Genomic DNA, 13,851 nt, shown 5'->3' on the forward strand with positions numbered 1-13,851 from the left:
CTAGAAACTTGACAGCTCACCCAGAGTGGGAAGGGAGAGAGGAGCGGGAAATCACAGCAGAAGACATGGTTGACAGCTGACATCTCCTCAGGGTAACTGACTGGATACTGTAGCAGCCAGCGCTTCTTCCCATAGGAACAGGAAGGAAGAGGATCCCGGAACATGTAAAATACAGAACAGATGTCCTGAAATAATTTAAGGGAAAAGTTATTATTGTGAACTGAAGCATAGTGATTGTGTAAATTGTTTAGGTAAAATCCACCAAAAGTAACTAGCTGCTCTTTACTTTTTGACTAAGAATGATCTAGGCAGATGACAATGTATTTCTACCCATTTTCTCCATCACCCACTGCCAAGACTACAATTAGGAAAGTTTGTGTCAATCCAGAAAGAGATGTAGCCAAAGAGACTTTTGTTATAACAGTATCCATGTAAGACAATGTTATGTAGCAGTAAAAGGAGGGAAAGGACCATCTTCATATCCTCCTGTGGGAAAATGCTGGGCTCCATTGCTAAGTGAAAAAGCAAGAGGTGGAACGGTGTGTGCTGTGCTGCCTTTGGTGTTAAAGGGAAGAACGTAAGGCTGACTCAGTCAAATGCGCTCATAGCGAGGCTGAAAGGGCCTGTTCTCAGCATCCAAAGCAGGGTGCAGGGTGCAGCCTGGTCACAGTGTTGGGTTCCAGGGGAGGCTTCACTGTGTATGTTTTCATATCTTTTTTTTAAAAAAAGCTTTTAAAACCATAGGAACATATTACCTATTTAAAATATTGAATTATAAAAAACATTTCTTTATTTCGCATATGAAACTGTGTTAAAAGCGCAAAAGGAAACACAGTAGTTAATTACCATGTTTAACAAAGGACACACATTCCAAGACCAGTCTTTCTAGACTCTTCATTTCCAAAGTGAGTCAAAGACATTAAGCTGTATTCAATGAGGGGTCATTAAATACTAGTTCAAATAATTTTAGTAGCATTGATTAAAATTCAGGGATACTTAGGTCATGAAAATGTTTTTTTAAAACATTTGTTGAGTGCTTACTGTATGCTAGACACCCTACAGTGTACTTATAAGCATTAACTCATTTAATTAACACCTCACAAAGAAGGTGTTATTTCTATTTAACAGGTGAAAATGTTGATGCCCAGTGAGTTGAAGTAACTGTAGGCTAAGAGTCAGACACTACTGAGCGACTAAACTGAACTGAACTGAACTGAGACACCCAGCCAATAATGCTGGAGTATGAACCTGGGTTTTTGGTCTCCAAGGGTAAGTCTAGGGTCTGAGTAGCAGAGTGGAGAGAGCTATATGCAACCCAGGCCTTTGTAAACCCTGAGGACAATGGCCTTAGCCTGTCCATCTCATCAAGGTAGTTGAGTCACTTAGTCATGTCTGACTCTTTGTGGCCCCATGGCCTGTAGCCTGCCAGGCTCCTCTGTCTGTGGCATTTCCCAGGCAAAAATACTGGAGTGGGCAGCCATTCCCTTCTCCAGGAGATCTTCCTGACCCAGGGATTGAACTCGTGTCTCTTGCATTGGCAGGCGAGTTCTTTACCACTGAACCATCTAGGAAGCCCCATCAGGAATAGAGCACGGTGTTAAATCGCAGGGCTGTCCTTATGTTCCTAGGTTTCCCTGTTAGGATGACTTCCTTCCAGCTCCTCTTGCAGTCATAATCATATACTTACAAGTAATTCATCTCTAGCTCTTCTCTGAGTTCCGTCAGGGAGAGACGGTCTCTCTGCCCCACTGTATGCCAGCTCAGAGCCTGATCCACCAGAGTACTTAAAAATTACTCGCCAAGGGCATGACTTATTTTCAGAGGCAGGCCCTGTAGTAATGACTGGATCACATTACATTGGTGTGGTTATCTTTTGCAAACTACCTAATGGAATAATCCTTTCTAGTGCATGCTTTTCACTATTGAGGAATGCAGCTTTGAGGCCAGAGAGGATTGAGGGCTTGTAGGTTCAAGGCAGAAAGATATCAGTTTATTCTATAAATAGTCAACCATCACTTTACTATTGGGAGTAGCAACTGTAAAGAGAGATGATTAGGAAGTTACAATCATCAGAGATAAAGTTTACTTTGACAGTGGGAAATGTAATTAAAAGAATCCAGTATAACAGAGTTGCATTGGAACTTCCAGGATCTGAGGCACTCTTTGCCTCCTGCCTGGGTGTCTTGAGACCTCCCCTCTCCTGGGCTTATCCCCTGGGCTACAGCCCAGGCTTCTGCTCTTTGCATGGCCATCACGTCGCCACTCATTTTGCTGTCGCTTTTACTTTTGAAGTTCTTTTCCCTTCATTTCAGGACCAAGGTTATAAGAATATGGTGGTGGTGGTGGTGGTGGTGGTTCAGTCGCTGAGTCGTGTCCGACTCCTTGTGATCCCAAGGACTGCAGCGCACCAGGCTTTCCTGTTCATCACCAACTCCCAGAGTTTGTTCAGACTCATGTCCATTGATTTCATGATGCCATCCAACCATCTTATCCTCTGTCACCCCCTTCTCCTCCTTCCCTCAGTCTTCCGCAGGATCAGGGTCTTTTCCAGTGAGTCAGCTCTTCGCATCAAATGGCCAAAGTCTTGGAGCTTCAGCATCAGTCCTTCCAATGAATATGCAGGGTTTCCTTTAGGACTGACTGGTTCAAAATAGGGCCATCCCGACTGGTCTTCCAAGCCCTAGCCTGAGGCAAGACAGGTATTGATGAGTGAGTGGTGGGGGAGGGAAGGATATTAGATGGGGTGACTCTGTTGAGAATGGAGACAGAGTAGGTGGTTCCTGGCCATTTCTCCCTTTAATCAGACTGAGGTGGCGAGCAGGGCAGAGGGATTCTACTAATAGATATGTGAAAAACTCTGCTTTGGTTATTATCAGTCCCTTCCCTATCCATCCCCTTTTGAAGACTGGCTTGCTCTGTCCTCAAGCGCTTTCCACAATGCATGAATAGGCTACCCATACTCCCAGTCATGTGCTGGGTAGGAACCAGGCCCTTGGTTGGTACTTCCTTCCTTTACTTCAGAATTATGTCACCAGCCTAATCATTACACAGTTTCGACAGAACCCAGAGTTGATCTTTGTAACATGGAATCCCAGTTGTAAGTGGAATGCATCACTTCATCCTGATGAACACAAACCTAGAGCTTGTAGATTATAACCCATCTTTACCTGGATCCCCATCATCAGATACTTAGCATGTAGAGTTTATCTGGGGGCCTCAGAGTTCTTCCCCTATGGTATCCTTTATGGGACAAGTGAAATAGTTCTGATTCTCTTTCAAAATGCTCTTCTCTCAGTGTCTTACCCCGATGGTGACTTTGGTTTTCGTATATCCATTGATTTTCACTCTTTTCCATTTCACCTAAGTGGGCAACTGACTTCACCCTTAGTCCAGCACTGAGTGGGCCCTGAGAATGCCTTCTGCTTTTGCATTCTCCTTCTGCCAGCCTCTATAGTATTCCTGACTCCCATTCTCCTCTCCCTTCACCCCAGCCCCACCCCTACTTTTTTCTTGATTTGTTTTGTTTCCTCTGGGGACACCTGCAAACTGCCTTCATTGCCTAAGGGGGCCTCCACACATCCCCTGTGAGGTGGAGGACAACCAAGCCCCTCTATTCCTTTTTAGACCAGTGCCTGCAACCTACAGTGGTTTTCTCTGTTGTCTTAACCAGCAGAACAGCCTTCTCTTGGTCTTGTGTGGGTGACGAAGGGAGAATAGCCATTGAAGAGAGGGGTCTTAAAGGGTCCTCATGATTTCCTTTTTAAAAGGCCAACTATTCAACTTTTAAAGGGTGAGTTTCATAATTGTTATATGACTGAGTTCATTTTAAATTCGATATATTGTAATTATAAAATGCTTACATGAAAATGTCCGGAACATAAAATTTTCAGTGTGAAGCAGAACATTGGGCGAAGACTTAATAACTTCCTACTCAGTCCTCCCCCATCCACTCTGAACCCTTTGGAATGCAACATTTTGCAGTCAGCATGATTTTTCTGCACATCTGATCATGTTGGCTCCTGCTTACTAGCAATGAGAAGCTCCTCGTTGCTCATTTGGTAAAGGCCAGTCAGTCTTTAGTGTGGCTTAAGGGGCCCAGTGTGGTCTGGCCCCTCCCTTCCTAAGGATCCTTTTTCCTGGCCCTAACTTTTAGTCTCACAGTCCAGCTACTCAAATGAATCTTCCTTAGTTAAAGTAACCTTGTCCCTTGGCCCTGCTCACCTTCCCCTGAGGCTTCAGGTCTCAGTGTCTGCATCACGTTCTCAAGGACTTAGCCCTGACTGGGGTGTCCTATTTCGGTAATTGTCCTTTCTGGCAGAGCATGTGTAAGGCTATTCATTGTGCTGTTAGTTCACTGAACACAACAGCGTCTAGCACATGTTTGCACATAGAAGTGAACTGTACAGTTTCACTAGATGGATAGATGGGTAGATAGGCAGACAGACAGACAGAGTGGGATCAGAAGTGAGAGTAAATGACCCTTCAGGGTAGCATAGCTACCTAATATCAGAATTAACACAAAACCCAGAGGACTTTGCACTGTGTCTGGTTTTTGCTTCTTTGTTCAGAGTCTGTGTCCACACGTGTAGCTTGTTCATTCTGACTGCGTGAGGAAAGTGTGCTCCTGACTCTGTTCCCAGGGTGAGCTGGATCTCTGCTTTCTGTTCCCAGCTCCTCTGTGGATTTGGATCCTTTGGGTGCATTTTATGTGGCCCCTCTTAAGGTTCATCACTGGATTTGTTCTCTTGGTGTTTCAAAGCTGGAGGTCGAATGTTTACCCCCTTGTCTTAATTCTTTCAAGTGACTATTTCAGATTTTGTGTTTATAATTATTTGTGCTTTTGTGTTTTAGAAGCTTTTACTCTGGATCTCGGTCTCAGGGCCTCCTTGTAAAATGCTTTTCTTTGAATAGTTAATCTGAGGTCTTTATCTTTAACATTCTGCATCTCAGATTTTATGTTAGTTATTTCTCTGGCTTAATGACACTCTGGCCCGTATTGACTCACTCTAAAGAAAGGGGCTGTTTACTTAACAGTGGCATGCAGTCTGTTCTCCCCAAACACAATCTTTGACCAGAGAATGGGTTGAGTAGTAGTCCTTCTTCACATAAGCTGCCTGGAAGCTGTCCGTTCAGCCTTATCTGGTGGGTGACTTGAAGTGTGGGCTCATTGTGCTTGCATGGCAAATTCTTAAGTCACAGTCCTTTTTCTTAGCTTTAGACTATACGGAAAATTTACTAGCTGGCCTTAATTTTGTTATTGGGGTCGATATAACTTCACCGTGATTCCTGTACTCATTTGCTCGGTAAATATTCAAAGATTGCATTTGTTCCCCCAGGGTAAACATCTTTCCTTGCTCCTCAAATGTCACAGGGAAAGACCTCTGGTCCTGCCATGGCTTCTCCATGGAAAAGACTCTGTCTCCTGTGACAGCGATGTTTTTAAAATGTAGCTTCCACCTTGAAGGGTGATTCAGTATGGACATAGTATACAGGTTTTCAACTTAGAATTAAAGGAAGAACCATGTGGTTTGTTTGCCTGATGGCTTCTGTTTCCCATTTTTTCCCCCTTGACTTCTCCTTCATGAAGGAGGATTTGAAGAAACCACTATAGCGTGGTTTTGAGTTTGCAGTTGTCCCTTCAGATAATGATGTCCCTTCAGTGATGATGCTCAAGGCAAACTTCAAAGCTTCGGTGTAAGGGTGAAAAATCATAGGGACGGGGCTTCTGTGGCCTTATTCAGCAATTAATTTTGCAGAAAAGCTACTCATGATTGTATTCCAGAAGACAAACCCCTGATTAGCTATGAGGCTTCTGAAAAGTCATCCACTTTTCTCATTCTCAGTCTTCTTATCTTTAAAATAATGACAGTAACCTGCACCTTCTGCCTCTCATGAGTTAATAAATAATATCATAATACTGAGATAAAGTTGAATGATCTGAGATAAATGTTGAATGGTCACTACATGCCGACCAAATGTTTCAGAGGCATTTTGGTTTGGGGTCAGTGGCTCCATTCAAGTTTGTTGTTTGTGACTATATAGCAGACGTTCCACTATTTACCTATAGATAGAAAGCCATATTAGGTAGTTTGGATAACTGTCTAAGAAGATGTATCCTCCATTTCATATGCACAGCTATTCCTCAGGACATTTTGGAAAATTAATTTGGTTTATATCACTGGATAGCACTTTTATATATTGCTTTATATTTATATTAATTATATGTTTATTTTTCACTAAATTTTAAGCTTTGGAAACTGTGTGTGTATAATACTGAGCCTACCAGAGATTAAGCATTTAATAAATAGTTCATAGAACTTTAGGCTGAAAGAGTACTTGGTAGCCATCTAGTTTAACATTCTCACATATTAATATTTATAGATGTATGGGAAAAAAGGAGATCAGGGGAGTTAAGTCCTTTACCAAAGTCATAGAGTCCTGGAGAAAGAGCAGAATGTAGCCTTTCTGAAATGTCCTTTCCTGCTCTTTCCAGCACAGAGCACTGCCTTTGTTTTTGTTTGTTTGTTTTTTTAATTTAAATCTGCTTTATTTATCTTACAATGTACTTTTTTTTATACAACGAATTTTTATTTTTTTATTATTGTTTTTTAAGTAACTAAAATAAGTAACTGGACTTTTTTTTGTTGTTGTTTCTTATATGATATTATACATGTTTCAATGCCATTCTCCCAGAGCACTGCCTTTGAATAAAGTTTAAATGCAGGTTTGAAGACAGCATGCTCTATATATTGTTTTAAATATGTCTCCCCATATACAGATTCAAGGGTGTATATGTTGAATCCATAGAAAAATTCATTTTATACTCTTAGTGCAATTACAACTTTTTACCACTTATTAAGACTTCAGAGATACAAACCAGTAGATCAGTAATTGCTTTCTTGAATCTGCCTTTAATAATTACATTTAGTAAAGCTGTATCGAAAATTAGAAAGGCAGAGACTAATGGAAAACTAGATTTTTCACTGAATTAGAAAGCAGGACAATCCATATATTGACAACACTTCAAGTTGAAACAGATCAGGAAAACTGTTTTGGACTGTTTGTGCAAAGAAGCAAGCCTGGGTCTTGATGGGCAGTGGCACACGCATCTTATGGAAGCAGAGAAACTCTAAGAGATTTCATGTAAATTGGCATGTTGAGAGGAGAGAGTCCAGGTCTGATTTAGAGACAAGTCATTTGAATCTTTTAAAGCCTGGAATTTCTCCTTCATGCTAACAAAGCAGTAAAAAAAATGAAGAATTGTGTTAATGAAGTAGGAATATCTTTGGATTAAAGAAAGCACAAAACTCAGCGGGAGGCCATATCTTGCAGTCAGAAGCAGACCTGGGCAGGAAAGTGGTGAGGGCTTCTTTTAACTTGCTTCTGGAGGGTTTGGTGCATGTTTTTATTTTGTTGCCAGAAAAATTAGTCATTTTAGTTACATTTATTTCAGAAAGCCTATTAAAGAGATCCCAGCAGTAGATTAACTCCAGGTTGTTTACATATTAAGAAAAATAATTTAAATGAGATATAATGATGTTAACTAGAAAAGCAAAACAAAACTGGCACCTCAAGGACCTACTGAATAGCGCATGGAACTCTACTCAATGTTACGTGCCGCCTCGGCGGGAGAGAGGTTTGGGGGAGAATGGATACATGTATATGCCTGGCTGAGTCCCTTCGATGTTCACCTGAAACCATCACAACACTGTTAATTGGCTATACCCCAATACAAAATTTAAAAAAACAAACTTGGCACCTCTTCACCTGTCAGACGGACAGTGTGCTTTGTCACAGTAGCAAGAGAAGGGTCTGCGTAGCCAACTAATGGGTCCGCTCCCCGCTGGCGCCAGACTGGTTGCAGAGTTCACCCACATCAGGACCCAGCACACCCTTTCATACTGTAGAGGCACAAGGTTGTTAACAACTTCAGAAAAATGCCTTTTGAAGGACCTGCTTTTACATGTCCCTTTATCCTAGTTATCCTAGCTGCATCCTTTTAATAGCAGACTGTTGGCCACATCCATCCTTTCCTGTGTAAATCCAAGTATGTGCTCACAACCTCTGACAAAGGGAGGTCGTTCCCCTCCAAGGCAAGAGGAAGTGTCTAGGAACTAGAGAACTCAGGTGAATAGTCACATACAGGGGCTACTGCATTCGCTTTCAGACCAAGGAAGAAAGAGGGGTGAGCATTTTGGAAAAGAAGAAGAAACAGTGGGATGAGACATGAGCAGAGAACGTGTGGTCTAGTCTCTCTGAAAGACATTGTCTGGCCCAGATCAATTTAGGGCTTACATTTGAAGAGCACCCTGATTTCACACCAGATGGTGCACATACAGTAGGGAAGAGGGGGCATGCGTGCATGCTCAGTTGTGTCTGACTCTTTGTGACCCCATGGCATATACATGGCCCACCAGACTCCTCTGTCCATGGGATTTCCCAGGCAAGAATACTGGAGTGGTTTGCTGTTTCCTCCTCCAGGGGATCTTCCCAACCCAAGGATTGAACCCTCCTGTCCTGCATCTCCTGCATTGGCAGACGTGTACTTAACCACTGAGCCTCCTGGGAAGCCCTGGGGGAGGATAGCTGCCGCTGCTGCTAAGTCACTTCAGTCGTGTCCGACTCTCTGCGACCCCCATAGACGGCAGCCCACCAGGCTCCACCATCCCTGGGATTCTCCAGGCAAGAACACTGGAGTGAGTTGCCATTTTCTTCTCCAATGCATGAAAGTGAAAAGTGAAAGTGAAGTCGCTCAGTCGTGTCCAACTCTTCGCAACCCCATGGACTGCAGCCTACCAGGCTCCTCTGTCCATGGATTGTCCAGGCAAGGGTACTGGAGCGGGGTGCCATTGCCTTCTCTGCTGAATTTGCTATTTGGTGAGACAGAGAGAGCAAAACAACAAACTGAATAGAATCTGACCCTGAAGACTGATTTTGAACAATAGGGTTCATATGCACAGTTAGTTGTGAATGAGTTAACATTCATTTGCCCTGATCATTGGTTATGTAAAACAGGGCACAGAATACATGCATATGGCACAGTCCCTGCTGTGGAGTGGATATGGAGAAAAATACATGTGACAAAGCAATATACAGTTGTTATTTTATACGTAAGTAAAATACTAAGACATTAGAAAGCATCTGGTCAACACCCTCATGTTATAGATGATGAAAGGGCATAGTACTCAGAAGTGGTTTTTCTATCTTTATAGCTAATAAAGATCAAAGAGGAACCTGGAATTCAGAATAGCTGATTTACAGCTTATTTCCTCTCACTAGAGAGAATAGATGGGGAAACAGTGGAAACAGTGTCAAACTTTATTTTGGGGCCTCCAAAATCACTGCAGATGGTGATTAAATTAAAAGACGCTTACTGCTTGGAAGGAAAGTTAAGACCAACCTAGATAACATATTAAAAAGCAGAGACATTACTTTGCCAACAAATGTCCGTCTAGAAAAGGCTATGGTTTTTCCAGTAGTCATGTACGGATGTGAGAGTTGGACTGTGAAGAAAGCTGAGCACTGAAGAATTGATACTTTTGAACTGTGGTGTTGGAGAAGACTCTTGAGAGTCCCTTGGACTGCAAGGAGATCCAACCAGTCCATCCTAAAGAAGATCAGTCCTGGGTGTTCATTGGAAGGACTGATGCTGAAGCTGAAACTCCAATACTTTGGCCACCTCATGCAAGAATTGACTCATTGGAAAAGACCCTGATGCTGGGAGGGATTGGGGGCAGGAGGAAAAGGGGACGACAGAGGATGAGATGGCTGCATGGTATCACCAACTCGATGGACATGAGTTTGAGTGAACTCCGGGAGTTGGTGATGGACAGGGAGGCCTGGCGTGCTGCGATTCATGGGGTTGCAAAGAGTCGGACACGACTGAACAACTGAACTGAACTGAGAGAGTATTATCACTCAAAACTTGAGAAAAAAATATGAGATATATCTTCAATGCAGAAAAATTGGAGGCAAAAACCTTGAAAAGTAAAAAGAAAAAAAAACATTATTCATTCCTTCAGAACATTTTAGTGGTTTTTTTCTTTTGACTTTTTTAGTACATAATATGTACGTACACTCATGATTATATATTTCGTTAAACACAAAAGTGTACTCTCTCTATAGCTTGCTCTTATCTTTAACAAGATTAAAATCTCATTTCATGTTAATAAATCTTCTATGGCATGTGAATGTGCTATGTCTATTAACTCTTTCTACTAAATATTAGGTTGTTCACATTTTTATAATTATGGATATACTTTTTTGCTTTTGAAAGTCATATTTCAACTTCAGTTTGGTGCCACTGTGTTGAGCAAATAATTCATATCAACTTATATTCACATGTTAATTGAGAAATAATTATCCTTATACATTTTTGTTCTATGTTCTTCATATGTATCTTTGCAGATTGATATACTTTTGTAGTCTGTCTCTGAAAAGTTATATAATAAAATGGATATAGCTCCTCTTTTCTACTCTCAACTATTTAAATTGAATGTACTATTTATCTCTGAGGGCCAAGCAGCTCACCCATCTGGAAATGCTTTCGTGTTTCCATATTACACTGATCTTGTACCTTTCAGTTTGTAAAACTTAGGATCACTTTGGCAAAGCCTTGATGAGGAGTAGAGTGCTCAGACACTCACAGAGCAAACGTTTGGAAAAGGGAATGGACCAATGGTGGCTGCAGGTGTTAATTCCCTAAATGACGAACCAGTGTCTTTAGTCCAGGAAAGGACTTCATCAGAGAGTTCCCTTCAAATCTGTGTTGTGCTCTGTGGGGGAATGCCTGGCACAGGGTTCACAGTTGCACCGACTCTGCCTGTGCAGAAACACAATGAAGAGAAAGAAAGCAGATGATCACGTCCAGGTGTTGAAGGTGATTTACTTGTGAGTGTCTAGTACATTAAATCTAGAGGTAAGGCTTAGGGAAAGGCTTCATCCTTCCTACCCTCTGGAGCAGTTTTAGACTTTTCAGATGCTGACTGCTTTAGATTTAGCTCAGGCCCTTGGGGATGGGAGAAATTAGAGTTAATGCTTTTTTTGTTTCTCTATAGAGACCACATATGTCATATTATTAAGGTAAAAGTGACTCATACAAACAACAGAATCTTGCAAAATGATTCTATTTTTGCAAGTCAACCCTTTTTCTTGAATTCATCGTTCTGTATCTTTAAAGGAGTCAGACAAATTAAGTGATTATGATATATCATGTAACTAGGAAAATCTCTTTGTTAAGGGTAAAAGAAATCAATACAAAGAACTCTTGTAATATTTCTTTTTTCTTTCCTCTTTAGCAGCTCCTTCTATATGGATTTAGAAATGCTGATTCTACATGAAGAATGGCAGTGATACATGTTGAGGCCTGGCCTCGTTAGACTGCAAACTTCTCTCTAAAAGTCTTTGGCAGTGGTGTGTGTTACATGGATTTAGAAAAGGTGATGCTTGTTTAAATACAGACATTTGCTTGTAAGTTTTTTATTAGATAAACTCAGTTTTTAAATAGTCCTGTATCAATAAATTTTTTAAAGTAGGTTAATTTGAATTGTTTTTTTAAATCAAAATATAGTTCATTTGCTTTCCTGCTGACTCAGATGGTAAAGAATCCATCTACACAGTGGGAGACTTGAGTTTGATCCTGGGATTGGGAAGATCACCTGGAGAAGGGAACAACGACCCACTCCAGTAGTCTGGCCCAAAGAATTCCATGGACAGAGGAGCCTGGCAGGCTACAGTCCATGGGGTCGCGAAGAGTCGGACACGACTGAGTGCCTTTCACTTTTCATACATCATTTACAGTGTTTCGCTAGTTTCAGGTGTACAGCACAGTGATTCACTTGTGTGTGTATATATATATTCTTTTCCATTATATCCCGTTGTTGATGATAGATTATTACAAGACACTGAATTTAGTCCCCTGTGATATTCAGTAGGACCTTATTGTTTATCTATTTTATATATGTGCTAAGTTGCTTCAATCATGTCCGACTCTTTGCGATCCTATAGATTGTAGCCCTCCAGGCTCCTCTGTCTATGGGATTCTCCAGGCAAGAATACTGGCGTGGGTTGCCATTTCCTTCTCCAGGTATTTTATATATAGTAGTGTGTATGTGTTAATTCCAACCCCCTAATTCATCCCCTCCCCTGCCCTTCTCCTTTTGATAACCATAAGTCTGTGAGTCCTATTTCTGTGTTTTGTAAATAAGTTCGCTTGTATCTTTTTGTTATTCCACGTATAAGCCATATGTATGATATTTGTCTTTGTCTGACTTACTTCACTTAGTATGATAATCTCTAGGTTCATCTATGTTGCTGCATATGACATTATTTCATTCTCTTTTAAGGGCTTGACTGATAGGTTAACTTAAATTTGAGAGAACAAAACTCTTACTAAGTTCGGTTCTGTGATGCAGCTTCATAACCTGCCCTTGCCATCTCAGTGCTGTCCAACCATTCTGTCTAAACTTCCAACTCCACCCCCTCTTCCTCCTCTCTTCCTGTCCTGCCACAGCACTCCAAGTTCCTTTTACCTGGTTCTGTTTTTTCCTCCCATACCAGATAATCACTTTTTAAAACATACTGTATAATTTACTTATTTTAAAAATATATCTATTGTTCTCTGTCTTCCCTGCTAGAATGTAAATTTCATGAGGGCAGTTCCTTTTGCCACTTTACTTCACTGATAAATATCAGACACTTTGAATGGGAATTAGCACATAGTAAGTGCTCAATAAATATGTGGATAAATAAATATCATCATCATCTGTTTTTAAACCAAACATATATTGGGGACATAAAATACTTGATATTTTTTCTCATTTGGAATTTTGAAAGAAGGTTGAGAATTCTACAGTCTTTAAGAGCTTCCTTCCTTTGTGTAGGTGGGCATTTAAAAATGTGGATGCCTGCCTTCTAATACTGTTTATAGAACAAAAAAAAAGCTTCTTTCCCTTCAGCAGGAATAACAGGGTGTCTCTTCAGCATCCTTGCTTGTAAAGTCTATGAAACAGTCTGTATTTTATTACGGAAACAGAGCTTGACCTCTCCACCTGCTCTCTGCCCATGTTTCAGGCCTGAACAGCAGAGCTTTGAAGCTGGCAGGCATATTGCAGATGGCCTGTGCTCAAGTAAACTTCCTCCGTGGGGTCCACTGAGGACTATTAGTTCCGTACTGAGAGAACACAGGAGGGTCTTGGATCTTAAATTCTTGATGCCAATAGAAAGAAAACTCGTCATGAATAAGCAGTAGTTCTTCTCCACCCAAGCTTACCCTTTGCACTTTCTTTGAGTTAAAAAATAATCATCTGTCTATCCCTATTTATCTATCTGCATATATATGCTTGTGTGTATATGTATATTCATATAGTGTGTGTGTGGAGAAGGCAATGGCACCCCACTCCAGTACTCTTGCCTGGAAAATTCCATGGATGGAGGAGCCTGGTGGGCTGTAGTCCATGGGATCGCTAAGAGTCGGACACGACTGAGCGACTTCCCTTTCACTTTTCACTTTCCTGCATTGGAGAAGGAAATGGCAACCCACTTCACTATTCTTGCCTGGAGAATCCCAGGGACGGCGGAGCATGGTGGGCTGCCGTCTATGGGGTTGCACAGAGTTGGACACGACTGAAGTGGCTTAGCAGTATAGTGTGTGTGTGTGTGTGTGTGTGTGTGTGTGTGTGTATGTCAGTTGTGTCCAACTCTTTTGCAATCCCATAGACTGTAGCCTGCTAGTCGCCTCTGTCCATGGAATTTTCCAGACAGGAATACTGGGAAGGGCATTGCCATTTTCTTCTCCAGGGGATATTCCTGACCCAGGGCTCCAACCCCTGTCTCTTGTGTCTCCTGCATCAG

General features: G+C 41.5%; 1 protein-coding gene across 2 annotated transcripts in view; it reads left to right on the top strand.

Moving 5' to 3' along the window:
• SNX24 (sorting nexin 24) overlaps positions 1–13,851 on the top strand; it is a 172,049-nt gene that overhangs the window by 67,048 nt on the left and 91,150 nt on the right. The window contains exon 1 of one of the 2 annotated variants that reach the window (XM_027546975.1): positions 11,320–11,438. The exons of the other annotated variant lie outside the window; for it this stretch is intronic. Coding sequence (XP_027402776.1) covers positions 11,424–11,438 — 15 coding nt within the window. The 5' untranslated portion in view covers positions 11,320–11,423. Of the gene's footprint in view, positions 1–11,319; positions 11,439–13,851 lie in introns of those variants that run through there. 2 annotated transcript variants of the gene reach the window in all.

Source organism: Bos indicus x Bos taurus, chromosome 7 (assembly GCF_003369695.1).
Source record: "Bos indicus x Bos taurus breed Angus x Brahman F1 hybrid chromosome 7, Bos_hybrid_MaternalHap_v2.0, whole genome shotgun sequence".
Classification (NCBI taxonomy): Eukaryota; Metazoa; Chordata; class Mammalia; order Artiodactyla; family Bovidae; genus Bos; species Bos indicus x Bos taurus.